At 41.0% G+C, this 12,826-nt stretch overlaps 1 protein-coding gene across 1 annotated transcript; it reads right to left on the bottom strand.

The window, feature by feature from the left end:
- Positions 1 to 1,173: 1,173 nt before the first annotated feature.
- LOC120528957 (E3 ubiquitin-protein ligase TRIM47-like) lies at positions 1,174 to 11,875 on the bottom strand. The gene is made up of 3 exons (XM_039753028.1): positions 11,246 to 11,875; positions 1,428 to 1,523; positions 1,174 to 1,218 (listed from the first exon to the last, which is right to left on the bottom strand). Exons 1-3 carry the CDS (start codon positions 11,831 to 11,833, stop codon positions 1,174 to 1,176), a joined length of 729 nt encoding a protein of 242 aa, XP_039608962.1. The 5' UTR covers positions 11,834 to 11,875.
- Between the last annotated feature and the right edge of the window lie 951 nt (positions 11,876 to 12,826).

Here is a 12,826-nt window from a genome sequence, read left to right as displayed (position 1 = left end):
ACACTCTCAGAGTTACTGGATGCTGTAGACTCTCTCCAAAATGGGAAAACAACAGGCACTAATGGTAACCAGTGGAATTTTATAAACATGTTTTCAACTAAGTTAGCTCCACTATTATTATCAAAGTTTACAGAAGCTACAGACAACAAAAATCTACCCAAATAACCTACCCAATTTTCCACACCTTCCACCCATTGCTTTTCCAGAAGAATTCCTGATCAGTCCTTAGGAGTCAGACAGCATCTCAGCAACATATAAAAACATTTCAAAGAATCTCCCCTTTAAGGGTCCTAGGATATGGTGAGAGAAGGACCTTTTAATGAATATCTCAGAAAAGGAGTGGAAGTCAGTCATGCATAGAATACAATCCAGCTCCATATGTGCAAAATATTCAACCATCTGACTTCGACTCTTTCATCAATCACATTTATCTCATTTAAAATTTGGAAGAATCGAACCTGCGAGTGTGGGAATGGAGCTACAGCCTCACTGGGCCACATGTTTTGGTAGGAAAACAAAGTAACATCATTGAAGGCCAAAATGTTTGAATGTTTTATCAGACAGCCGTGGGGTCACAATCACTCCTAACTCACTTACAGCTGTGGTTCGTGGGCTACCAGAGGGGCCTAAAGTGGAGGAGGACACATTGACTGTAACTGCCTTTACCACATTGTGAGCTCGTAGTCTTGTCCTGCTGAACTTAAAGACCCCCAGCCCACCTGTGATAAGTCACTGAGTCACTGATGTTTGACATTAGAAAACAAATTCTCACTTAGAAGATCTGTTCAAAACCTTTGTAAAATATGGCAAGATCTAATTAATAAAACTTAAAAATAAGCAACCATAGCAGGGGAAAAGGAAATTCTGACTTTTTATTAATTCATTTTTTATCTATCTATTTAAATTACCAGGAATTTTGACAAAGTTCTCGGCTCTTCTCTCTTTTTATTGGCTGCAGCGTGAATCCTGTTTGGTAGTTTTTAATTTGTTTTGTTTGTTTAGATTTCTGTTTTAACTTTCTGATTATTTTTATTATTTTTTAGTTTGACTTTGAAAGTCATTTGTTGTATAAGTTGAAATTGATTGCATGCAATGATATTTTAAAAATAAAAACAACAGACCATTAATGGACATCGTGCCCACTGATCTAATTCAGAACATCAGCGTCGACCTTCAGTGTGAGTTTTCTTTCAGTAGAGTTAAGTCCCCTTTAAGCAGCTGATGGAATATCAGAGGACTTTAGGGTAATGCTGTCTGAGTCTCCACTGAATAACACCTGGAATTCTGTCAAAAACCACAAAACATCTTCTCTAACTCTCCCTTCCCGTGTCCCTACTCATCATCACCAGTGAAGCTCTGCTGCTCTTTATGTTCTCATTTATTTCTCCTCTCTTTGATATGAAGTGTTGTCTTCCTATTCCACTCACCTTCATCACGTCCATTGCCCTCCTCGTCTCCTTCAGTGTCTTCTCTCTCTCCTCAAGTCCCCTCTTGATATCACTCAGTGTCACCCCCAGCTGTTTCTGTTTGGACACACAAGAGGACATGCGTGGTCAGATCAGAATTCACGTTCACTTTGTGATTTCTTCTTCTCTTTCTGACTCCTGATATTTTCACAACACATTTGTTTGACATTTCATGACACAACTTAGATTTGATTTAACAAACAGGAATGACAATAAAGATTAAAAGAAAGGTTTAATTTAATTGACGTAAGACAGAGTTTGGATTTGAAGAGAACGTCAAATACAGAAGACAGTTTGAAGGCACACTGGTGTGTGAGTTAGCTCTTGACGTTTAGAAGACAAACTGGGAAATGTAAAGTTCACACAAAACCAAAAATAATAAAAACAAACTGGAGTGTAAAGTAAAGAAACTGGTGAAAGGCCAGGAGGACTTAAACACGTCATGTCAGTAATTATAGGATCTACAAGGACATTTGATATCCCGAGTCGAACATGTGAGGACGTTGTGTGCCGTTGTCATTTTCTGGAGTCAAGTAAGATACTGAAATACACAAACGTTTCTTTTGAATTCAGGAAGATGGCAACTAAAAGGAATTCTAAAACTTAGAAATGATATTTTTTGTATGTTACTTACCTCAGGTGTTTTGTTTAGTTGACAGATTATTATCTATAATAATAAAAGGCAAAGCCCTCACTGACTGACAGACTGACTGAATGACTGACTGACTCATCACTAATTCTCCAACTTCCCGTGTAGGTAGAAGGCTTAAATTTGGCAGGCTCATTCCTTACAGCTTACTTACAACAATTAAGCAGGTTTCATTTCGGAATTCTACGCGTAACGGTCATAACGGTCAACAACGTCCGCCATATTGAACTTTCTTATTCATGGCCCCATCTTCACGAAATTTGGTAGGCGGCTTCCCTGCGCTAACCAAAACCAATGTACATACTTATTTTGGTGGTATGACGCCACTGTCAGCCGCCATATTCAACTTTCCAACGTCACTAATTCTCCAACTTCCCGTGTAGGTAGAAGGCTGAAATTTGGTACTTATTTCGATGGTATGATGCCACTGTCAGCCGCCATATTGAACTTTTAACGGAAACCGATGTCCGTACTTATTTTGTTGGTATAACACCACTGTCGGCCGCCATATTGAACTTTCCAACATCACTAATTCTCCAACTTCCCGTGTAGGTAGAAGGCTGAAATTTGGCAGGCTCATTCCTTACAGCTTACTTACAACAATTAAGCAGGTTTCATTTCGAAATTCTACACGTAACGGTCATAACGGTCAACAACGTCTGCCATGTTCAACTTTCTTATTTATGGCCCCATCATTACGAAATTTGGTAGGTGGCTTCCCTGAGTTAACAGAAACCAATGTACGTACTTATTTCGGTAGTATGATGCCACTGTCGGCCGCCATATTGAACTTTTCAACAGTCTTTGTTACTTATGGGCCCATCTTCAAGAAATTTGGTTCACGGGTTCCCAATGCTAACTGAATCCTACTTACTTACATATATACGTCTATAGCCTGCATCTCGGTCACCGTGTCAGGTGGCGTTGGGTCCCCCATCCCAACGCCTCCCACGTTGTTGGCTGGCTGCCTGCCTATATAAGACCGTCCATCGCTCCGTTCTCTACATTCCCTTCCTTGCTTCGCCACGGGATTCACGTCTCCCTACTGATAACTACAGCCTTTTTGTTTAATCCACGGCTTCTCCTCTGTTTTATTGTTTGTTTATTACAATTATAGTTATTGTGTAGGTATTTTAGACTTACTTTACATTGTTCAGGTACCCATTTCCTTTATCATTCCAACCCCCATTACCATGTCTATCGAGGTGATCACTATCGATCAAAGAACTGTCACTTACCGAGTGGTTTCCATGCCCGGAGATGGCACCTGCCTTTTCCATTCTCTTTGATACATATTGCATGGCCATATCAGGCTCACTCTTGATATCCGGAGGAACATTGTGTCTTATGTATTGACTGACTGGGACAGGTTCAAGGTGTGGACTGATGACGGTACAGGAGATAATTAGACTACACAGGAGCACTAGAAGAGTGAAATGCTTAAGCCCTTCACCTATGGTTCTGCATGGGAGTTGATGGCTGCCGCTGAATTGTTCGGTTGTCGCTTTCAAGTGTACCGAAATGGCCAAATATTTTAAACCTTTCGACAACCGGCAAAGCCTCTTAAACATCTTAGATTCACAGGTGACAATTTCAGTAGAGGACACTTTGATGTTTATGAATGTTTAAACTCTCAAAAGCTGGATGTGATTTTATCGATGAAACCGGTTGTGTGCTTACAACGCTTGAGAGATGCCAAATGACACTTCAGCACAAGTCCTGCAAATACTGTCGTAATTGAAACAAATCATGAAACTCAAACCGATTATGACAGCAACAATTCAAGCTGTGAGATTTAAGACAAAATTACTGTTCACATGGCCAACTGTAAGTTACATGCTCAAGAGTAAGCTCAGCGCACAGCTTGGTCATATTACAACCGGAGGGCTGAACTGACAACATGGTATACAAAGAGATCCTTAACAAATAATTATTGGCATATTTTCCCTCAATTTAAAAAGGTTTAATTTTCTTCTTAATAAAAATTTTAATGCAGTACTTAAGCATGGCGCGGTATTTTGCTAGTTTTTAATTAAACTAGTGAGCTCTGCCCCCTGCTCACTTCGCTCGCCCACCCCAAGGTTTGGTTCATGTGACATTTCAAACATTTAAAAGCCTGCACAGCACCTGTTCTTTTGTCTCACTGCCTTGTCTCTCTTCTCCTCCATACATCCTCTGCTCCTGTGGTGGTCCCACTCCTGAGGTCGCCCTATGAACAGGAAGATTTTCTATTCTTCTAATTGAGAGACAGAACTGTCCCCTCCGATGACACATGTTGCTCGATTCACTCCTCAAAGAGACTTATGTTTGTTTGAAGTGTCTGAATAATGTTTGTCTCTTAATTCTCCTGTGTATCTGTTCTACTCTGTGACCCAAGTGTGACCGCGTACGTGGATTTCACTTTCACCAAACCAAAAATTTTTTAACTCTTCATTGGAAAGAAACTCTACTTTTCCCTGATGGCAACACAAATTAGACGATCTACTAGTCTCTGATTTAAAGTTTCAATCCAAACAAAATATTCAATCTCTTTACACTGTTATTTCACTGAGTAAAAATTTCCGTTTGTCTGTGAGAATGAGATCTTTAATTTCATTTTTGTTGACATTCGAAATGGCCAAAGTTTCCAACTTGCGGATCTTGAATCCGTGTCTCTGGACTTCCAAAAATATTCTTCAGAAAGGTCACGTCTCGTCTCTTATAATAGAGAGATGTTTATTATGTTTATGTGTTTTGGTTTCACCAGAGCCTTCAAGACCACCCAGCCATCCCTGTTAAGCGGTCAGCTCAGAGATGTGCAGGTGGGTGAGCCTGTGGTGTCCTGATGATGGACTATCTGTCAGGCAGACGCAAGGACTGTGTGAGCAACACTGGAGCAGCACAAGGAACAGGCCTGTCTGCTTTACTCTTCACTATGCGCACCTCACACTGGAAAGAACACAATTTCTCTTTTCTTGTTTATCCAAAAATCACACAAGTAGTGTCTCAGAGGGCTCTAACAGGCCATGTTTTTGAGAGCCCCCTACTCCAGATTCGCTAAGAAGAGGAAAAACAAGAAAATCGAGGTTGAATACACACACAGTAGAGCTAATTTTCCAAAGCCCCAGTCCACCTAAACTGCATGTCTTTCGATTGTAGGAGGAAACCCACATGAACACAATGAGAACATGCAAACTCCACCAGGGACAAGTCACAGTCAAAAATAAAATATATTTCTAATATAAGGACAACTGAAGATGTACGTATTTAAGTGTATACAGACAGACGACATCAACAGACAACACCAAACATGAGTCTGTGTTACCTTAGTTGGTTCATCTCTTGCATTTATAGAAAGGCACATAACTTGTGATTTTATTCCTCATAATTTTTATCCAAAAAATTTCCCAGTAAACCTCATTCATTCAGAACCAGATTTTAAATGTTCTCGTCTCAGTTCTGCTTCAGTTCTTAGTTACTTATTAAGTTTCTAGAGTCAGCACTGTGATGGCAGTTTGGTTTTCCTCACAGGTTGTCTACACTCCCTTACAGCTCCTCTGTGTGTGTGAGACGCTGCTCTGAACTGATTCAAGTCCACTTTAGTTTTCTAACTGAATTTATGAAGAGACCCTCACAACAGCTAAGCCTTCTCCTTCACACAGTTATGGTGATGTCAACTCCCAGAATTCACCTCTGGCTTTATCTTAACTACCGAGTCACAGTCAGAAGTTCTCAGACTCTGAGCAGGTGAACTCCTGACTTGGTTTATGGTCACTCAGGTGGAGGTGACGCTTTGTCCAGATTGTTGTGTCCATGGAGAGCTTCCTCTGTCACACATTTAAGAACATTCAGTTTACTTTGTCTTTCTTCTAACAGATTCTTTTCTCTCTCTTGTCCTTTTCTCCTGTGACTGTGAGTTGTTTCTGCAGTTTAAAGTCTTTGAGGTTTCACACTTGCTGGTTATCTTTTAGTGGTAAAAAAATGTACAACTGCTGGTTGATGTCCTCCTTCAGTAATTCTACAGATTTTATAGGTGGTCTCTCTTACTTGTGCACCTTGCTTTCCTTTATCAAGTCAGAACTGAATGAGACCCCCATGTTCAACTCCATTACAGGGGTCTTCATCTCTTACCGTCTGGCACTATGTTACCCTTTGGAGCAGAAGAGATCATTTAGCCTTTGTGATGGCCACAATAAGGGTCTTACTACAGGGCAGAAGATAATCCAGGGGCAGAGATCAGAGTTCTAGTGCTTACAAAGGGTTATAAAGGACGGAGTGGACTTGCTGCTGTAGGTGTCTTGGATAAACAGAAATGCAACCTTTTTACTGCTAATTCCTGCTAAGTGTTGTCCATCAAGTTGAGTTTTGGCTCCTTTAGTCACAAAGTGATAAAGAGTGACATACTGAGACATCGCTGGGTGTCATTTGCTGTGTTTGATCAGACTGATCAGATGACACCCAAAACTGTCAAGGAGAGTCCTGGTGAAGTGAACTGACATCTGAGCTGAAGGTACGAGTCAATAAAAGAGGGGCAGGTGGTGGCAGCTTAAGAAAAAGACTTCTGACCAAGCAGTGCCAGTCTGTCCTACAATTACATGTCTGCTTTCAGGGACATCTGAAGAACTGATTTATGTAAATCAATCCAAATCAAGTGACAGCCAAACAACAGAAAACATAAACAGATCAAAAATTAGATGCCGATATTAGTGACCTGATTCATATTAAACTGAAAAATATCAGGCCACTTCATAGACTTCATTGTTGTTTAAGATGTTGGTTTCTAAACGTGTGTTCACCTGTGAGCCGAGCTCTTTTAATATTCCAGTGAGGACTCGGCCACATTTGTGTCACTTACTGAGACCTGGCAGAGCCGATGTGACACTAGTCCTTTATTTGAAGAAACACCAAATGGTGGACTGAAGTTAAGTGTCTTTATCTGAACTTACTGTACATTGAGGTTGTGTGGTAGTGATGGGGGATTTGAAATTTGGCTTAGATGGTCAGACTTACACTTCTAGTAAGTTCTTTACTCTCCTGCTGGACATGTTAGTGTTTTACCAAATATGAAAGCTCAGAGTCTTTGTCATAATCATACATGTGGTGGGATTATCACTCAGGGGTTTGACATTCAAAATGTCCTTACTGCTCCACTAAATAACATGATGTCTAATCACTAATGAAGAGCCTGATGAGTTATATCATTAAAAACAGAAAATCTACACAGGAATAGTATATTGACATTTCTGAGCTGAACTTATTGTAAGAATCGTAGACTTAACTCTGGAGTACAATACAGATTGACATGTGACAATAATGTGTCTCTTAAACAGCCCTGAGATCAGCCAAATGCAAACTCCGATTCTTTAAAATGGACAAACACCACAAATGCAGACGAGCAGCTAAGCACACTCAGCGTGTAAGTGTCAGCAGTACAGAGTGTGTCTATTGACGTGTCAGACCTTCTATTGAATTACGTTTAGGATGACATTGTGTGCTCACTTACTACGCTTACATCAGCCAACTGTAACATCATCTTGTTAAGAACACCTCAGGAGGGTCCGAATGTCAGACATTTCTATGTGTAGCCCACGTGACGCCCGCACCCCTGCCAGTGGACATTTCTAGACAGCAGGCTATAGTTGGCCTCCCACTGCCTTAGAAACTCAAAAGAGAAACTGATCAGAGCAGAAAGAAACTCAGCTGGCTGTGAGGAGAGAACTCAGTTGTTTGTGGGCCATCTTGGGATCTCATCCTGAGCTGTTTCATGACTTGCACCAGTCTCACCAGGATGGACTCCAGCAGCCAATGCTCTGAACTTGAAACATCAGGTTTATAAGGTCCAGAAAAACCTCGATTATTAGTCATGGGTCAGGACCGAGGCTGTGACGGATAAGAGAAGAGACGGATAACAGAGCAGCTATTTTAAAAATGACATACAGTAAATTAGTTTAGTGAATGGTCATAAAAAAGTATATTAGCAAAATGAATTAATTTACATAATATTGTAATATCCAGCATAATAAGCAAATACAACTCAGAGGTCCTGGGGCCTCATGTATAAATGGTGCGTACGCACAGAAATGTTGCATAAGAACTTTTCCACGTTCAAATCGCGATGTATAAAACCTACACTTGGCGTAAAGCCACGCACTTTTCCACGGTACCTCATGCCTTGTCGTACGCAAGTTCTCCGCTCGGTTTTGCAGACTGGTGGCACCCAGCGTCAAAGCAATGCTACTGTTACTGTGTAGTTACTCCTTATTTTCCTGCCGCGGCATTTATAAATACACTGAAACTAACCGCATATTGTTTATTAGTGTAACGCATCTGATTGTAATTAACTTGTAACAATATAATGGTCCAGGGAATAGCCATAGTATTCCAAATACCATAATTGCTTTAGCATTGTTACTCTCACTTCTTCTTCTTCTTCTTCTTCTTCTTCTTCTTTCAGCTCCTCACGTTAGGAGCTGCCACAGCCGATCATCTTTTTCCATATTTCTCTCACTGCACCACTCAGAGTATTTATATCACTGTATCTGAGTGTAAATCACAGCAGCAGCTGATCGGAAAGAGAATTATCGGTATACAGCTTTAAGGACACGCTACCTCAGCCACAGCAAAACGTTTCAAAACCTTTCCTGTACTGACCTCGCAGTTCAGAAACAGTTTTATCCCAAGAACTTTAAATGCACTCAATCAAGTGCTCCTTGTAGAACTGTCTGTACTTATAAGTACAATCACCCCACTGTAAACTTGCACTACAGTTAGAATATCGTACAACCTGAGCCTCTTTATAAAGCGCGTATTTACATGTGATGACAATATCATTTTTAAGATGAAATGCAGCAAAATATATTTATTATATTATACAGATAAAACTAACTTCATTTAAATAATCTATATTCTTCACTGGGAGTGGCGTGAAGGATAGAATAATTAAACATGTACTACGAAGATATTTCAATGTTCCTTAAACGTTTTGAAGAATCGGCGCTCTAAGCTTATAGATGGCTTATCGTCTATTACTGAGCTGATTGTGTGGCAATCAGTTACTTGGAGAAAGAAAAGCAAGCACTGCAGTGGCGGCTACGCCAATATATATTGAATATAAAACAGAAAGAGAAAATAACGACACAGCTAAAAACGCAGTGGCAAATTTTGACAAAAGTTAAACGCTTGTGTCTTGAGCACGAGGCGGCTAAGCAGTGTCTGCAACGGACGTGGACATCCACCGTGCATAAGCTACCATATTGACATTGGTGGGTGAAAGAGCCACCGATTTTTTCTCTACCCAGTGCCGCCACAAGCCTAGAGCCGCCCCTGAGTTCTGCTGCAATAAATAATTTCATAGAAGGTCGCGCACAATCATGCGAAATCCATGTTTAATAACGTGCTTTAACTCCTATCATCATGAAAATGATATCACGTATACATCTCAGTATTTTAATTATTCAGAGAGCTGTAATATCACGAATGTAATGGATTCTGTGTCCTGTCGGAGGAAGAGAGCCGGTTTAAGAAGCAAGTAGTGATTCACACACATAGAGCACATAGAAGATCAAATAGAAAACAAAGCATTTAACGTGCTACTTTAATTACGATGTGATTTGAGAAACTGGTTAATTAAACGATTTTAAGATGAAGTTTATGATGTTCTACATTAATGACAAAATAAAGTACGTGATTAAAGTGGAAATGTCGAGACTGAAGTTGACATTTCCTGCTTTTTCCCCCACTGTGTGCCTTTTTTTTCTCTGTACCCTAATAAGCTTTCATATGACACTCAGATGGTGGGGTACGACTTGCCTTTTCACTGCGACTTTGATATTTGAGCTTTCAAGTTTTTCCAACACGCTGTGTCACTCGATCAACTTCCTTTTGTTGATTATACCACAGTTTAATTAAACAAATAGTATGTTTTCACTTTGCTTTCACTTGGTATTCGCTGAAATTCTTATATTTTCCCCCCGTGATTTTCCCATTGTCTTTTCAGAGAAGGCTGCGCTTAAGGGCGATTTATATTGATTTACATATTCAAAAAGGCGTATTTCTGGGAGGAGTTGGGGCGTAACATAAGGCGCGTCCATGAGCGTTACTTTTCATGCTGACCGGGATTTATGTAGCAGAAGAACGTGGAAGTTGGAGTACGCACAGATTCCTGCATCTAGATTTTTCTGTGCGTAAGTACATTTCAGCTTTTGTGCCAATGTCATGTTATAGTGCGAATTCTACGCACAGCATTACGCATGAGGCCCCTGGAGTTTTCTATGTTTTACATGGAGTCTTCGTTCCCTAACAAGCGGTGTCCTGTCTTACACTCCGTTATTTGGCTTACAGAGCTCACCTCCTAAACAATCAAAAAGCTTTCCCTACCGATCAGTTGATCTCCTGCCACTCTCGTTTTGTATTTCTGATCCCACAAACACTCCTGCTTATTGTCTCCTGACTCCCTGCTCCACACCTTCCCTTCTCTCCTCACTTCTCATGTCCGCCCCTCACAGAACAGAAGCCCCTCAGCCAGTCCCATCACTTACAGTTTTCTGCCCTTTCTGCCCCCATACAGAGCATCACAAGCTGCCTGCACGACACAATATATTAACACAACCTGATATAACAGAATATATAAAGAAAATTACAATGCAGAAGACCATTAACATTAATACAGAATAACATTACCGTCACTGGTTTCCATTTTCAACACATTTTTCAATTATTTCAGCATCCCACTTTATATCGTTCACTGTTGTCCTTCCTACTCCATCATTGAAGCAAAACTTGAAGATCTGTTGCTGTTTCGTAAACGTTTAATAAGTTCAAACAGCACACACATATGTTGATAGGCCATAACAATGTACAGTAGTTTAGTTTAATTATAAGATAAGAGAAAAGCTACAAACTGCTATTAAAGCTGAAGGTACGTAACGGACACTGGGATTTCTGTTGTTCCAATGTGCAGAACTCGCAGTAGTAATCGGGAGACGCTGGCGTGCAGAAGGTTGGGTTTTTGTTATTTAGTCCTGACAGTTAATCAAGTGACAGATAATCGAGTTTTACTGCAGATGAATAGATTTCTCTGTCACATTAAATGTACAAATTCCTTAACTCAAATTATTCAATCAGTTTCCATTAAACTCTAAACATCACTCACCTGCTTTTCTTCCCTCTCTGTTTCCAGCTCAACCATTTTATGTCCATTATGTTCAGTCACTCCACACATCGTGCAAATACAGGAATCATCAGTTTTACAGAATATCTCCAGACTTTTCTGATGTTTCTCACAGAGTTTCTCCTTGAGATTTCTATCAGGATCAACCAGCTTGTGGTGCTTCAGGGCGTCTCCTTCATAGTGAGCCTGCAGGTGAGTCTGACAGTAGGAGGCCGGGCAGGAGAGACAGGACTTCACTGCTCTGAACTTTTTACCAGTACAGAAGTCACACTCCACATCTACAGGGCCGGCATAATTCTGAGATGTAGGAGGAGGAGGAGGACATATTGTCGTCTTAATTAATTTCTGTATGAATTCATTCAGCAGATTATTTCTTCGCAGAGCAGGCCTTGTGGCAAAGTTTTCTCTGCACTGAGGACAGCTGCACTCTTGGCTCTGATCCCAGCAGTCTGTGAGGCACTTTAGGCAAAAATTATGACCACAGGGGATTGAGACGGGGTCAGTCAGGGTGTCCAGACACACCGAGCAGGTGAACTCGTCCTGAGATACAAACAGCTGGGCTTCAGCCATCGTCAATCTGAGGAGAGGCAGGTAGAGAGAATCAGTCACACAATCAAGGAAGTGACTTGTGAAGAAACGAAAGTGAAAGTTTGTCTGAGCTCAGTGAGGAGGAGGAGGAGGAGATTTAAAGAGAAAGCTGAGAGCTCACAGAGAGAACATCTCAGGAGACACTGAGGGTGAACAGTTAATGTGAGACAGGAGCTCAGAGAGTGAAGACCACAAAGTGACAGAACAGATGACCTGTCACAGGGAGTCTGCTAATGTGTCATTCACTTCAGCTTGTCTTAAGATGACATTGTGTATCCCACTCAGTTTAAAAAACAGAATAATATGATAAATTAATAAACACAAGGACAGTAGAAATATGAAAACATTTTAAAAACTGATGACAGACAGACAGACAGACAGACAGACAGACAGGCAGACAGACAGGCAGACAGACACGTAACACACAGCAGGCGCTCGCCGCTCTCGGCTCCTTCACAGTTTTTTAGATTTTCTTGGTTATTCAAGTCGTTTTATCTCAGGATTTGTGAAACTTAATCAAGTCTGTTGAACAGGCTCGTCTACTCCTGCACGCTATGATTAACACACACAGATCTGAGTTACACAATTGGGTATACTGTAAGTGATGCCCTGATGCCAGTCCCTCTGTAATAGCCCACCTCAGACTCATTCCACTTAAGTACATAGAAGTGACCCCTCTAGCCTGTCACTTCTCAGTGCCCCACACTGGTACTCACTGTCACCAGCACTAACAAATGTACAGATGTCTCTGAGACACATGCAGACTCGTATAACATTTGGTTTTATGCCAATTGCAAACCAAGGGGGTTTTATTTCTGCCACCCTTGCTCTTCTGTAGCCAGCAGACACACCACATGCACTTCAGATCAGGTCATCCACCTCAACCTAAGCATATTCAGGCCTGACCAGCACTTGGATTGGAGACCATCTAGGAAAAGCTTGGGTGTCTGCTGGAAGAGGTGTTGGTGAGGCCAA

Source organism: Polypterus senegalus, chromosome 4, assembly GCF_016835505.1.
Source record: "Polypterus senegalus isolate Bchr_013 chromosome 4, ASM1683550v1, whole genome shotgun sequence".
Lineage (NCBI taxonomy): Eukaryota > Metazoa > Chordata > Cladistia > Polypteriformes > Polypteridae > Polypterus > Polypterus senegalus.
Note: the sequence above shows the minus strand (reverse complement) of the source record. Positions and strands in the feature narration are given on the sequence as shown.